The sequence below is a fragment of the Amblyraja radiata genome, chromosome 3 (assembly GCF_010909765.2).
Source record: "Amblyraja radiata isolate CabotCenter1 chromosome 3, sAmbRad1.1.pri, whole genome shotgun sequence".
Lineage (NCBI taxonomy): Eukaryota > Metazoa > Chordata > Chondrichthyes > Rajiformes > Rajidae > Amblyraja > Amblyraja radiata.
In genome coordinates, this window is record NC_045958.1 from 39084935 (window position 1) to 39099309 (window position 14375).

At 43.9% G+C, this 14375-nt stretch overlaps 1 protein-coding gene across 2 annotated transcripts in view; it reads right to left on the reverse strand.

Annotated features, from left to right (window-relative positions):
- frmd3 (FERM domain containing 3) overlaps positions 1-14375 on the reverse strand; it is a 162304-nt gene that overhangs the window by 73187 nt on the left and 74742 nt on the right. For both annotated transcript variants that reach the window (XM_033017626.1, XM_033017625.1), the window contains exons 5-7: positions 11386-11483; positions 9947-10070; positions 5548-5635 (exon numbers count right to left, since the gene is read on the reverse strand). In XM_033017626.1, the coding sequence (XP_032873517.1) occupies positions 5548-5635; positions 9947-10070; positions 11386-11483 (310 nt within the window). The remainder of the gene's footprint in view (positions 1-5547; positions 5636-9946; positions 10071-11385; positions 11484-14375) is intronic.

The following is a 14375-nucleotide window of genomic DNA, read 5'->3' on the forward strand; positions in this document are numbered from 1 at the left end:
TTGGGGCTGGGCGGCTGCTTGGGGCTGGGGGGCTGCTTGGGGCTGGGGGGCTGCTTGGGGCTGGGGGGCTGCTTGGGGCTGGGGGGCTGCTTGGGGCTGGGGGGCTGCTTGGGGCTGGGCGGCTGCTTGGGGCTGGGCGGCTGCTTGGGGCTGGGCGGCTGCATGGGGCTGGGCGGCTGCTTGGGGCTGGGCGGCTGCTTGGGGCTGGGCGGCTGCTTGGGGCTGGGCGGCTGCTTGGGGCTGGGCGGCTGCTTGGGGCTGGGCGGCTGCTTGGGGCTGGGGGGCTGCTTGGGGCTGGGGGGCTGCTTGGGGCTGGGGGGCTGCTTGGGGCTGGGGGGCTGCTTGGGGCTGGGGGGCTGCTTGGGGCTGGGGGGCTGCTTGGGGCTGGGGGGCTGCTTGGGGCTGGGGGGCTGCTTGGGGCTGGGGGGCTGCTTGGGGCTGGGGGGCTGCTTGGGGCTGGGAGGCTGCTTGGGGCTGGGAGGCTGCTTGGGGCTGGGAGGCTGCTTGGGGCTGGGAGGCTGCTTGGGGCTGGGAGGCTGCTTGGGGCTGGGAGGCTGCTTGGGGCTGGCATGCTGCTTGGGGCTGGCCGGCTGCTTGGGGCTGGGCGGCTGCGTGCGCTGCTTCAGGTCCCTCCGAAAGTTCATTTGGAAACCTCCGCCGGCCATTCTCAGCTCCAGTAAAAACGTGATGGCGCAGGAAGGGGCGGACCGTCCGTGGAGTGACAGTGGAAGAGACTAATCCGCGCGGCGCCGATTCGCAGGAGAAGAGATCGATCTGTGCACGTGCGGTTTTTAAGATTTTTCAACCTCGCTAACTTTTGCGACATTCAACTGATCAGAATGAAACGGCGCACTCGCAGCACAGGAGAACGGTGAGTGAACTGGCGAAAATCGTAGCGCTATCGCGAACCATTTTTGCGCAAATAGAAAAACCGCCAAACCGGAAGATAACAAGATCAGAGTTTTAGTTATGTATAGACGATCAATTATTTATAAATGTCTTCACTATGAAACAACTTTTTTGCAGTAACATTTAAAAGAACATTTCAATTGGTTTATGATTTATTTATCTATTGTGCATCACATCACATTTCTTTATCATCTCTTTCTCATGATTACTCATAAAAATGTTAACCAATATACAAATTAATAGGTAGAAGAATCTTTATGCATCATAACAATACTGTGCTTTTGAATGTTACTATTTATATTTACCACAATTGTATTTACATGTAACATGAAATATAACCTTTACTTTTCCCCCAGCATTTCCTATATGTTAAGGTGATCTACTAAAGTATTTTTACAATTTGAACTGATTTCTAACTGCTAAAGAAAAACTATCACCAATCCCAAAAAATAATAAACTTCTATCACTTTTTAGAAATGTAGGTTTTAAAATCCCCATGGCCTCAAATTTAGCTCCAATGGTCAAGTATATCCACCAATAAAGCGACCAAATTGCTTCTACTATGAGGACAACAATATTAGCAAATTTGTAATGAACTTTCTGAACGTAGACGGCAGGGCAGTACTCTGCATATCGCCAACTTGTGAACCACATCACATCTAAAGAGGTCAGTGCATGCCATACCGATATCCACTGAAGTATACATAATAAGCAGATTAACACACCAATTAATCAGTATCACTAAATAACTAAACCTGCTAAACTGGAGTTCAGTGCTCCTTCTCAAAACTTAAATATTTGTTCAGCAAAAGGAAGAACCTTTACCTGAACTATTTCACAGGATCGTGAACTACTTTGAAGTTAGTTGGATATTTTCTACTGGCTGCTGCTACAATTGCACAAGGATTTTTAAATTTCTGTACGTATTTTAAATCCTTGAAGTCCATGTGTGCAGCTGGTACAGCGGCCTCACGGCTCCAGAGACCAAGGCTTGATCCTGACTTCTGGTCATTCATTAACTACAAGGTTTCCAGCCAGGTTCCCTATTCTCCTCCAATGTCCCAAAGATGTGCTGGTAGTTTACTCACAATAATCACAATCACAATAATACTTTATTAACCAAGTATGTTTTGCAACATACGAGGAATTTCATTTGTCAAGTCAGTCATACAAATAAAAAGCAACAGAACGCACAAAACACATTTTAACATAACATTCACCACAGAGACTCCACATTCCTCACTGTGATGGAAGGCAAAATAATTCAATCTCTTCCCTTAGCTCTCCCGCGGTCGGGAGCCTTGAGCCCTCCATTGACAGGACAATCTTCACTCCCGTAGCTGGGCCCTCTGCGTTGGGGCCATCCAGCTCCTGCATCGGGAGATGTCAGCTCCCCCGCGCCGGGCGATCGAACCCTGCGTTGGGGCTGGTCGAGCCTCTGTGTTCGTCGGAGCTCCCGACTAGCCTCTCCCGAGACTGCGAGCTCTTGATGGTATGTCCGCAGGCCACGGTTGGAGCGATCTTAGGCAAGGGATCGGCTCCGATATTACGTGGGGCCCAAGGTCAGTCCGAGGAGGCCTCCAGCTCCATCGATGATAGGCCGCAAAGCGACCGGAGACGCGTCCCGGGAATATCACGTCTCCGGGAAGAAGCTGAAAAAAAAATTCCCCCGACCCCCCCCTCCCACATAAAACAAACCGGAGAACATTTACACAAAGTTATAAAACGCACTAAAAAATTTTTTAAAAGACGAAGAACAAACAGACTGTTGGCGGGGCTGCCAATCGTTTGGCGCCCTTGGTGGATAAGTAGCTACTATGAATTACCTCTGAGTTCGGGTAAGTGGCAGAAGAATCAAAGGGGAATTAATCATAGTCATAGTGATACAGCGTGGAAACAGGCCCTTCAGCCCAACTTGCCCACACCGGCCAAGAATGTCCCAGCTACACTAGCCCCACCTGCCCACGCTTGGTCCAAACCTGTCCCATCCATGTACCTGTCTAACTGGTTCTTAAATGATGGGATGGTCCCAGCCTCAACTACCACCGCTGGCAGCTTGTTCCATACACCCACCACCCTTTGTGTGAAAAAGTTACCTCTTCATAGATTCCTATTAAACCCTTTCCCCTTCACCTTGAACCTATGTCTTCTGGTCCTCGATTCTCCTACTCTGGGCAAGAGACTGTGAATCTACTCGATCTATTCCTCTCATGATTTTGTACATTGATGGGAATTGATGGGAATGTGAGAGAAAATAAGTGGCAGGACTTCAGGGAAATAGTGATGGAATGGGACTAGAGGTCAGGGGCATTATACTGTAGATCCAATAGGCTCAATTAATTTCTCCTGTGTGGTTACCAGTGAATAATATCATGCCACTTTGTCTTGAATAGAAGGTTTTTTACACAAAACAATTGGTCACTGATATAAGTTCGTTAATGAGCATTCCCGATAGAATAAGGCATGACTTGGAAATTAGCCATGGGCTTTCAGAAAATGATAAGCAACTAGAGCATGAAGAAGGAGGAAACAAAGGTCTTCGAAGAAAACAATTTTCAGACAAAGTCTTCAGGAAACCATGAACTGGTCATAAAAATACACTACCTGCTTCAGACAGAGCGTCAAATGGGATAGCCACACGTGGATGACATTTTAGGTGATTTTCAAAATTGCCACAACAATTACGCTGCAAGCTGCGGGTATTTTCCAGATGAGAGGATGTCACAGAGATGCCAGATCAGCTCATTCATTTGGGCAACTCCAATCCCATGAAGGTGGTGTAGTCACCAATTCATTCTTCAAAAAGACACAAAATGTTGGAATAGCTCAGCGGGTCAGGCAGTATCTCTGGAGAACATGGAGAGGTGACAATAGGAACCTCACCTATCCGTGTTCTCCAGAGATGCTGTCTGACCCACTGAGTTATTCCAGCACTTTGTGTCTTTTTTTGTAACTTAGCATGTTCAGTTCCTTGCTTCCACCTCATTCTTTCAACTGGCTTGCTTCCGCCCAGCATGTGTTACTTTAGGCACCAATGTCAAAGTCAGAGCATTTGAATTTCCAGGCCAGAGTATTGAAGCATTGATCAAGTCCCTCACTGTTGTCTACGAAAATCCTGGTGATCCAGGTGCGAGTAGCAGTTGATTGTAAGTGACTTATTTTAACATGGGATAGTTGTTGTGCACAAGCTACCAAATCTTGAATCCAATGGCAAGATAGTTGGAGATGATGCATGATACATGAACATGATACATGAACTCCCATACACGTGTACACGTGCATGCAGTGCAAATATACACATGAGTAGGCTCAATCACAGGTGCCCTTGCACAGTGGAGTAAAATCCTGGACTCCCAGTTATGGTGGAATTTATGATCTAACTAACTTTCTGAGTTATGGACAATCTACATCAGGCACTTCAAGGAACTTCATACCACTGGAGAATCACCAATACTATCTCTGCAAAATCCACTATCAGGACTTTAGAGACAAATCTGATATGTTGTTTGCATTAAATCAAACTGGTGCATGTTAAATTATCAAATTAAATATACATATATATATCTACACACAACATATATACAAATATCAACCTGTTATAATAATGATTTAACTGTATTGATATCAGGATGATCACAGCAGCTTTAATTTTCAGTTATCATGACAAAAGCATATAAGGAACAAGAGAAATAGACTATGTGTCTCCTCAAGCGTGTTCCAACTTTCTGGCTGATTTGTCTTTAAGTTCAATATCAAAAGCATTATAAAAATATGGAATTCCATCCTGTGAAGTGAAATAGTCTGACTGGGGACAGAATTATTGAATTATAGCCTTCCATGATTGGATAGGCTGGGCATGTTTTTTCCTGAAGACAAGGAGACTGAGGAGTGATCTGATATGTATGTAAGATTATGAGAGGGATTAATGTGGTAGTCAAAATCTTTTTCCCCTTGTAGGAGTATTAAAAACAAGCGAGCAGAGGCTTAAAATGTGCGGGAGGTGTTTAAAAAAGGGATCTGAAGGGTGTTTTTATATAACCAGAGAGTGGTTGGCATCTGCAACCGGTGCAGGTGGAGTCAGAGTCATTCAATAGACAATAGGTGCAGGAGTAGGCCATTTGGCCCTTCGAGCCAGCACCGCCATTCAATGTGATCATGGCTGATCATCCCCAATCAGTACCCCGTTGATTCACTGCTAAGAAGAGGTACTTAGACAAGTAATAGGTAAGGCACAGAAGGATATAGTCCTAATAGGCCAATTGGGGCTCATGTAGTTGAGCAAAAAGGTTGGCATGAATGTGGTGGAGTTGGGTCATATATACAATCTATATGATTACTAAAATAAAAGCTATACTGATTCACTATCAAATAAAAGGCGGAATTACTGCATACAATAGATCAGATACATATGAGAAAAGAGACAACAAAAAATTTAAATGGGTCATCTCATTAAGGGTATTATTATTCCATCTTTCTCATTCGGGGGACTGACTGATAAGCCATATTTTTGCAGACTCCAAGGATTTGTAGCTTTTAAAAATAATTGTCTTTCGTATATACACCTTTGTGTAATAGAGGGAAAGCAGTAGACATCTACAGCAGGTAACTTGCATACAAGCAGTAACTGTGCATGATTACCTTGCAGGGATGTGGATCCACGCCATAGGTTTCTAATGTGTGAGCCTTTTGCAGGAGGTTCAGTTCAGCAACAGCCGCACTCTGTCCTCTAAAATAATAATTAAATTGCTGATATTAATTTGAAAGCAGTAACATAAATTCATAAAACATTCAGGTAAATGATGATCTGGTAAAACAACAGCCGTGATAGGGCGGCACGGTTGCGTAGCGGTACAGTTGCTGTCTTACTGCGCCACAGACCCGGGTTCGATCCTGGCTGTCTGCATGGAGTTTGTACGTACTCCCTGTGACCGCGTGGATTTTCTCCAAGAACTTTGGTTTCCTCCCACACTCCAAAGACGTACAAGTTTGCAGGTTAATTGGTTTGGCATAAATGTTACAAAATTGGCCCTAGTGTAGGATCGTGTTAATGTGCGGGGATCGCTGGTCGGTGCAAAGTCGCACCGTATCTCTAAACTAAACTAAACTAAGATTCACAATATAATCTATTTAAAAGCCGATCTAGAAAATGAGAAAATCAATAGAAAGGCAAGTGGGATTTGAAATTACAAAGTCACAATGTTGCTAACGGAGGAAAGCATATTTTCGAGCACAAATCACTGGCCACTGGCGGCCTCCAACCTGCGACCGACCTCGAGGGTCCGGAGGTAGAGCCAGCCAGGACTCACCAACGCGAGGCTGGCCGTCTTCGAGCTGTGGCGACGTCAGGGTAGCGGCACGACTCGGCGCTCCGGTGAGGGCGGACGGCGCGGGGCTGAGACACTCCCGTGCGGGCGGCACGGCTACCGGCTGGAAGGCGCTCCCGTGTGAGCAGCCCGGTGCGGGGCTGAGACGCTGCCGTGTGGGTGGCCTGGCTACCGGCTGGAAGGCACTCCAATGAGGGCGGACCGGCTCCCGGCTGGAAGGTGCTCCCGTGGGGGCAGCCCGCTGCGGGGCTGAGACGCTGCCGTGTGGGCGGCCCGGTGCGGGGCGGAGACGGTGCACCGGTGGCTGATGCAGCGTTCTGGCGGCGGCGACCTGGATCCGGGGCTCGGCCGCGGGCCAGTGGAGGACAATGTCGGGAGCTCGCAGGTCACAGGCTGATGCCTGTTTTCCGGAGCACCCGTTGCAACAGCTGCGTCCGCTGGACTGGAGGGCGGCAGCTTCGACCACCCCCGGGCTGCGGAGCTTGAACCGCGTGACTGACTTACCATCGCCCGGTGGGGTATCGCCTCGGCGCAGAGGGAGAAGAGGAGGGAAGAGACAGTAACTCTAAGACTTTTGCCTCCATCACAGTGAGGAGGTGTTTGGTGAACTCACTGTGGTGGATGTTAATTTGTGTTTATTGTGTTTTGTTATTATTACATGTATGGCTGCAGGCAACAGCATTTCGTTCAGACCGAAAGGTCTGAATGACAAATAAAGGATTAAATTCAAATAATGTAGGAGCAAGTGAGGTCTTGCTTCAGCATTCCCTTCACCCATGTTAGATAGTGCCTTTATTTATCAGGAACGGTGAGAGTAAATGCTGGGAGACACCATCCGTGGAGGAATGGAGGCATATAGGGACTAGCTGAGGCAGCGGGGGCCATGGAATTGGAAGTTGTTAAAATGGGAGACATTATACGAGATATCCTGGATGAAGGTGGAACGGGACTGGATAAGGGTGGACGATAAAGTTGAGATATGAGAAGTGGGGCAAGGGCAGGCAGAAATAATTGGCCTATCCAGGGCAGTCTTGCTTGTGAATCTTGAGGAGCAGATGGAAAGAGGTAGTGCTGGGTTGGGTGCTATCAGGTTGGATAGGCACTTCTCAATTCACTGAATTTCTCCAACAGTTTTTTTTTTTTTGCTGGAGAATTAAAGTGGCAGACAACTAAAAGCTCAAAGGTGTTTTTCCAGACTGAACCGTGGCATTTCCCCAAAGAGGTCATCCAATCTGTATTTGCTTTCTCCACTATATAGGCCACGTTGTGAGTGTTGAATGCAGTACACTGGGATGGAAGAGGTGAAAGTGAATTACTGAGAAGGGGTTTGGATAGAGGAGGTAGAACAATGAACCAGTCAATAGTAGGGTAACCATCTTAAACACAGTAGTAGGGTAACAATCCTTTCAAATTGATGGAAAAGGGAGAGAGGGGTTTCACCACAGGTTAATCTCAACCATGGTATTTCTTCTGCAAAAACTGACAGGTTTTGTCAATGAATCTCCTCTATTTCCTATACCTGCTCTCATACCGGTCAGAACAAGGCTATCATTCCCCTGATCCTCACTTTCCAACCCACCAACCAGCACATTTAATATATCATTCTATTTAATTCCTGCTATCTTCAAAATGATTCCATCATTGGATACACCTACCCCTCCACTCCCATTTCAGCATTCCAAAGGGACTGTTCCCTCCACAACTTTGGGTTCTCGCTTCCTTCTCCACCAATCACCTCATAGGAGTTGCAGCTACTGCCCTTTTACCTCTGCCCTTCCCACAATCTAGAAACACATATGATTATTTCAGGGGAAGCAACAATTCACTTACACTTCTTCTTATTTAGTGAATTGCATTATTTACTCTACACTTGGCTTCTCAATACTGGAGAAACCAAATGCAGATTGGGTGATTGCTTGGGGGAACACCCAGGATGACAATTTTGAATTGTACCCAATCACAGTCTGTTTAGATTGACTCAAAGCTTTCAGTTGCTTGTCATTTTAACACTTCATACCACTCTGACTTATCTGTCCATGGCCACCCACACTATCCCATGATGCCCAATGAAAGTTGAGGAATAGCACTCCATCTTCTGTCTGGATAAAATGCAATCCTTGCCCAAAGGTTGATGCACTTCCACACTATTGACAAGAACCCAAAATTCAACAGCTGCAGATAATCAGCTCTTTTTTTCAGCTGCATATTTAGGTTAGTCCAGTTACTTCCTTTCTTTTCTACCTGCATGAAAGTCATTGTTACCGTGACGATGTTGGTGTGCACTCAATCACAAATATTTTCTTGGTTCTTCACACACCCACTTCAGCCACCCTATTCCAAGCAGCAGTACACTACCTCTCCCCCTCAACGGTGCCACCTCCCCCCCCCCCCCCTTCCCCTACCCCCCCCTTCCCCCTACCCCCCCCCCCCCCCCACTGGCCAACCCCTGCTGCCTAACTTTCTTCCACTTAAAGCAAATTTAATTTCTCAGTTTTCCATTTCTGATGCCAGGTCCAATCTTTTACTCCAATCTCTGTTCATCTTCTTAGATTTATTACACAAAAGCTAAAGTGAGATGATCAGCATGGTTATCGCAGAATAAATCTGGCACCAACAACCCGGGTAGAAATACAGAAATTTTGTGATTAAACCCATGTCCCTTCTAAAACTGCACTGTTGCATTCTTTGCTAATAGACTTGACAGGAGTATTGTGAGCAATTTTCAGCCCTATATCTGAGGAAGAATGTGCTGAGAGGGTGCTGAGGAGGTTTACAATAATGATCCCAGGAATTAGTTGATTAACATAAGATGAGCGTTTGATGGCACTGGGCCTATATTCGCTGGAGTTTGGAAGGATGAGGGGAGACCTCATTGAAACTTGCTGAATAATGAAGGACTTGGATAGTGTGAATGTGGAGAGGATGTTTCCACTAGTGGGAGAGTCTAGGACCAGAGGCCATAACCTCAGAATAAAAGAACGTATTTTTAGAAAGATGAGGAATTACTTTAGTCAGAGAGTGGTGAATCTGTGGAATTCATGGCTGTGGAAGCCAAGTCAATGGATATTTTTAAGGCAGAGATTGACAGATTCTTGATTAGTAAGGGTGTCAGGGCTTATGGGGAGAAGGCAGGAGAATGGGGTTGAGAGGGAAAGATGGATCAGCCATGATTGAATGGTGGAGTAGACTTGATGGGCCATATAGGCTAATTCTGCTATGAACATGAACTTTACCATTGGAATGACTGTCACGCAATGAGTTTTGGGTTCATGCCGCTAATTCTAGAAGTGAGTCAACCTATGATGAAATAGTGCCCAGCAAATACTGCGGAAGACCCACTTTGCCCCAAAAAGTTAACTTTACAAGAGCAGTTCAAGATTGATTTTTTTCCCCCAAGAAATTAATATAACTTCATAGTCATAGTATGTTCGTAAACTATAATTAATGCTATTCACATTTGTTGGTAACAAGTTTGAAATGGGATCTTCTGATTTAATATCCTCTCATGTTTTAAGACATAATTAGAAATCTTTAACAACACAAGCCAGATCTGGTGATAAATTAAAATTATGAAGGTTTCCTGGATACGCTGCCAAGATCTATCTCAATATTGGAGCTAATTACAATACAGCATGAGAATTCAGAATTCACTAATGACTAGTCTAAACATCATGAGCTGGGATATCAAGGAAATATTAAATATCAAAAAATACCTTAGTTCATTTTTATGAATCTCTGCCATTTTTCTTTCCAGCTTCTGTGTTTGTTTAGGAAACAATTTGATTTCGCTAACATAACCGTCTGGGTGTTCATTGGGCTCATAATCACCCAATTCAGCTGCAAGGAAAGAACGTGTTAACAGCAAAATGAATATATAGCCATTGAAGTAAACTGAATCTTAATTACAAAAGATATTTTTAAATGAATCTTGTTTTCCAAAAAAATGTGCCTCTTTGTGAACTGGACAAATTCACAAAGCATTTGATTTCTAAGGATTATTGAACATCCCATGTATTAATTTCCAACTTTGTTTAATATTATTTTACAAATGCTCTGAAATGTCTCCACAGATGCTGCCTGACCTGCAAAGTTACTCCAACATTTTGTGACCTTCTCCGAAATGATCTCTTGTACAAAGATTTCTAAAATCCTTTGTTAAAACAGAGTCAAGTTGGAAACACTTCCCACCAATGGTACTGAAGTATAAGCTAAACCAGCAACTATTCTACCTGAAGATTTTTAAAATACAATAGCAAAGGGGAATTTATAGTAGGAGGAGGAGGCAAGAGGGGTCAATCAATATCATTACCATTCTGACTTCAAGTACCATGTCATTTATTATCATGCTTTCCACTCTTCAACTGTTCATGCAGTCCATTCAATGTCTTCCTTTAATCAGTACAATGATTAGTGAAGTCAATGGAAATGTAAGTCAGATATCTCATGTCCACTTGATTAGATATTCTTCACTGTACAACATCATCCAAAGTTTTAGTTGCCATCTGTTGTGTGCATTGCTAAAATTACTCCAGACCAGATGATAAGGTTTAGCAGATAAAGTGTCAAATGAACCTAGTAGTTACTCACCTCAATGAATATTGAAGAAATATTGGAATTTGCATTACATGGCATTATGAGGTTCAGTGAGATCACACCACAAACCAATTGACATGAGTATAGAACTTATGAAGGAAGGTCTGTATATAATATGCTTTTACTCAACAATATTATTTTTAAAGCCATATTTTGGTCATAGAGTCATTAGTCATTTTGGTATTTTTGTTTACTTCTTTGCAGAACGGTGCTTGACTGTAGCCATTTTGGAGTTTCTACTATTCTAATTACAGAATAAGTTTTGTTGGATGATTCTATCAATTTGCTTTGTAATGTTGATCATATGTCCAAACGTTTCACATCTTCGGTTCATCAACTATTATATTCAGCAGATATGTGCAAAATGTGCAAAATGTAGTTGGTACATATTATTATGTATTACAGTATTATGAAAATATTAACGAGTTAATCGATCAGTTTTGTTTTAGAATAATTGGCCATTTTTAATAGAAATGTGATATTTTGTTTGCGAATAGCTTCTTCCAGAACAACCATTTAAATTCAATCCAAATTTTGGAGTACCACTGTTGCTACCTACCTTGTAAAATATATGCACCTAAGAAAGCCGCATCTGACAAGGAGCAAAGCAGGCGTCCATGAAATATATCCCTTTTAATTTGAAGATACAGTAAATACCTGTGAAGGAGCAAAATTAAATGAACATTTGTATGAGAATGTGAATTCGATATACAAATTGACAGAATTTAGCAGTTCCTCCTGAAACCCTGCTAATCCTCGTGTACAAAATGTTGAGAGGAATACAGATTGGGTACACGCACAGAGTCTCTTGCCCAGAGTAGGGGAATCAAGCACCAGAGAACATAGGTTTAAGGTGAGGGGGGGGGGGGGGGGGGGAAGATTCAATAGGAACATGAGGGGTGACGTTTTCACACAAATGGTAATGGGTGTATGGAACAAGCTACCGGAGGAGGTAGGTGAGGCAGGTACTATTGCAACATTTAGAGAGGTACATGGACAGGTTTAGAGGGATATGGACCGGCAGGTAGGACGAGTGTAGATGGAACGTTGGCCGGTGTGGGCGGTTGAGACTCTATGGCTCTACAACTCAGCCCAGATGCTGATTGATTGGGAGCTGTAAAGAAAGGTTTTATTCAGCAAAATGTTCACATAAATGAATGGCTGAGCCAAACCATAGTGCAATGCAGATATAAAAAAATCAGGTTGATCATAAACATAGAAAATCTGAACATTTCTGGGTGTCTTGACAGCCATCAACAAATTTGAATCCTGACTTTTTGGAAGGATTTTCATTTGTGCTCACTACATTTTTGTCTTGTATCAGAATTCCTCCAATACTACCTATAGGAGAGCAAGAGCAACATCCAAAATTAATCTCTACTGTAATTTTCAATCCCACTGGTCTGAAATTTGACAGTTTTTATTTATTCATAGACCCCCAGGTTTTACTAACTCCATTCCCCTGCAATGTTACTATTTAAAGGACTGACCCTCAAATCACACTGTGTTCTCTATCCTCATGTTTGTTGGATCACTTTGCCCGTGGAAGCCATGGCCGCAGTCACTCTCAACTTATTGTACTCCGTACTCATTCGGTCTCCTACTGTTGATCTCAAAGTTCACGAAGGTCACGTAAACTCCCGACTTATGGAGAGAAAAGTTCATCTGCACCAGCCTTCAACCCACAGGAGCAGGGATTTGCCTGCACTGCAGGCTTCCCTAAAGTGCAAGCACCCAAAGACTGCACTAATCCTCACGCAGTGGTACTGCATCCAGAGCCCTCCCAGGCCAGGAGAACCTATCTGCAGCCCTGCAGGTTTTCTGAAACCTGCCTCCCTTACAGCAATAACATGCCACCTGCTGGAACTGTTATGGACCAGCTTGTGCGGATCCCTCTGGCCCCTAGGAGTATTTTCCCACCCGATCCAATTATTGCAGCATCCATTTGTTAAGTTAAAACACTCTCAGTGATGGAAAGAGTTGCTTCAGCTGTGGCATGTTTGTGTTCATTCATTGGCTGCACAGCAATGGAGAGACAGTCAACAGCTTCAAGTTCCAGGGCGTGTTCATCGCTAATGATCTGTCCCCGGGCCCAGCACATCGATGCAATCACGAAGAAAGCTCATCAATGCTTCCACCTTGTCTGAAGGTTGAAGAGATTCTGCATATCACAGTATATTCTATCGATCTTTTACAGGTGTGCAGTGGGGACTTCTTACCCCTGTGTCTGTATGCACTGCCTCAAGAAGACAGCTAATATCGAGGCACATATCGCTCTGGCCACGCTCTCTTCTTGCTGCTACCATCAGGAGGAAGGTACAGAAACCCTCCAGTTCAAGAACAGCTTCCTCCCATCTATTATCAGTTTCTTGAACCACCCTGCACAACTGTAACCACAATCCTTCCTCAGTACCAAACATATATGGACTTTGCATTGCAATTATGGCTCTTGATACTTTTTGTTTTGCATTATTATGGTCTTGTTTACTTTGAATAACTGATAATTTATTGTATGTTTATTCGTTGTTGTTTTTGCAAAAAAGTGCCTGTAAAGATACAGCAGGAGAGATTTTCATTGTTCCAGTTCATATCTGGTGCATATGAAAAATAAATACTTTCCTGACACTCCTCATCAGTATTATACAGAGCTCCATAAAATCGTAAACAAACATCTGAGAAACTAAAATTATATTAATCTCAGCTGAGGTTTGTAGATAAGTGAGCATGCTGGCAATTAAGAGAAGTCAAATATTTCAACTTGTTTCAGATTCATGTGAAGATTTGAGTTTTGGCTGAATTGCTGCCTGTTGTGTCTTCTGATGTTAAAAACCTGGAGAATTTTCTCATATACTGCCTGCATAAAATCAATGATCTCCCAGGCTGTGCCAGCATCTCTGCTGGGAATTACACATACATTACATGGAAACCCTGAAATATGGCATTGGCTCAAGCCAGCAGTGGTATCATCTATTATACTGTCTGTGGTGAAGACTGATAATGTTCTCTAGAGTTCTCTGTAGAATCCTGTGCAGGACTGGAGAGTATCCAGCGGCATGCCTCTTCTGTGCCAGCTCTAGTGTTATTCACCCTGCATTATCTAGAGTTGGTAGTCATCATCTCAACAAATGACTAGCAATATTTCATAACTAAAACTATCTTCTTTTTGTCAATGACGTCAGAGAAAATTGTGAAACTAGAAGCTAGTCTGACTGCCAAAACTAAGAGAACACAGATGCTCACATGAAAGCAGTAATGTAGATTTTTAGTTTAGCTTAGAGGTACAGGTCAAAAACTAGCCCTTCGACCTACCGAATCTGCGCCGACCAGCGATCCCTGCAAATTAACACTATCCTACACACATTAGAGACAATTTCCCTGGAACTCCCGGGGAAAACACATACAGGTCACGGGGAGAACGTACAAACTCCAGTCAGACAGCATCCGTAGTCAGGATGGAAACCAGGTCTCTGGCACTGTAAGGCAGCAACTCTACTGCTGCCACACATTTGTTTGTTTCCTATTAAATACTTTAAATGGTATTAATTAATT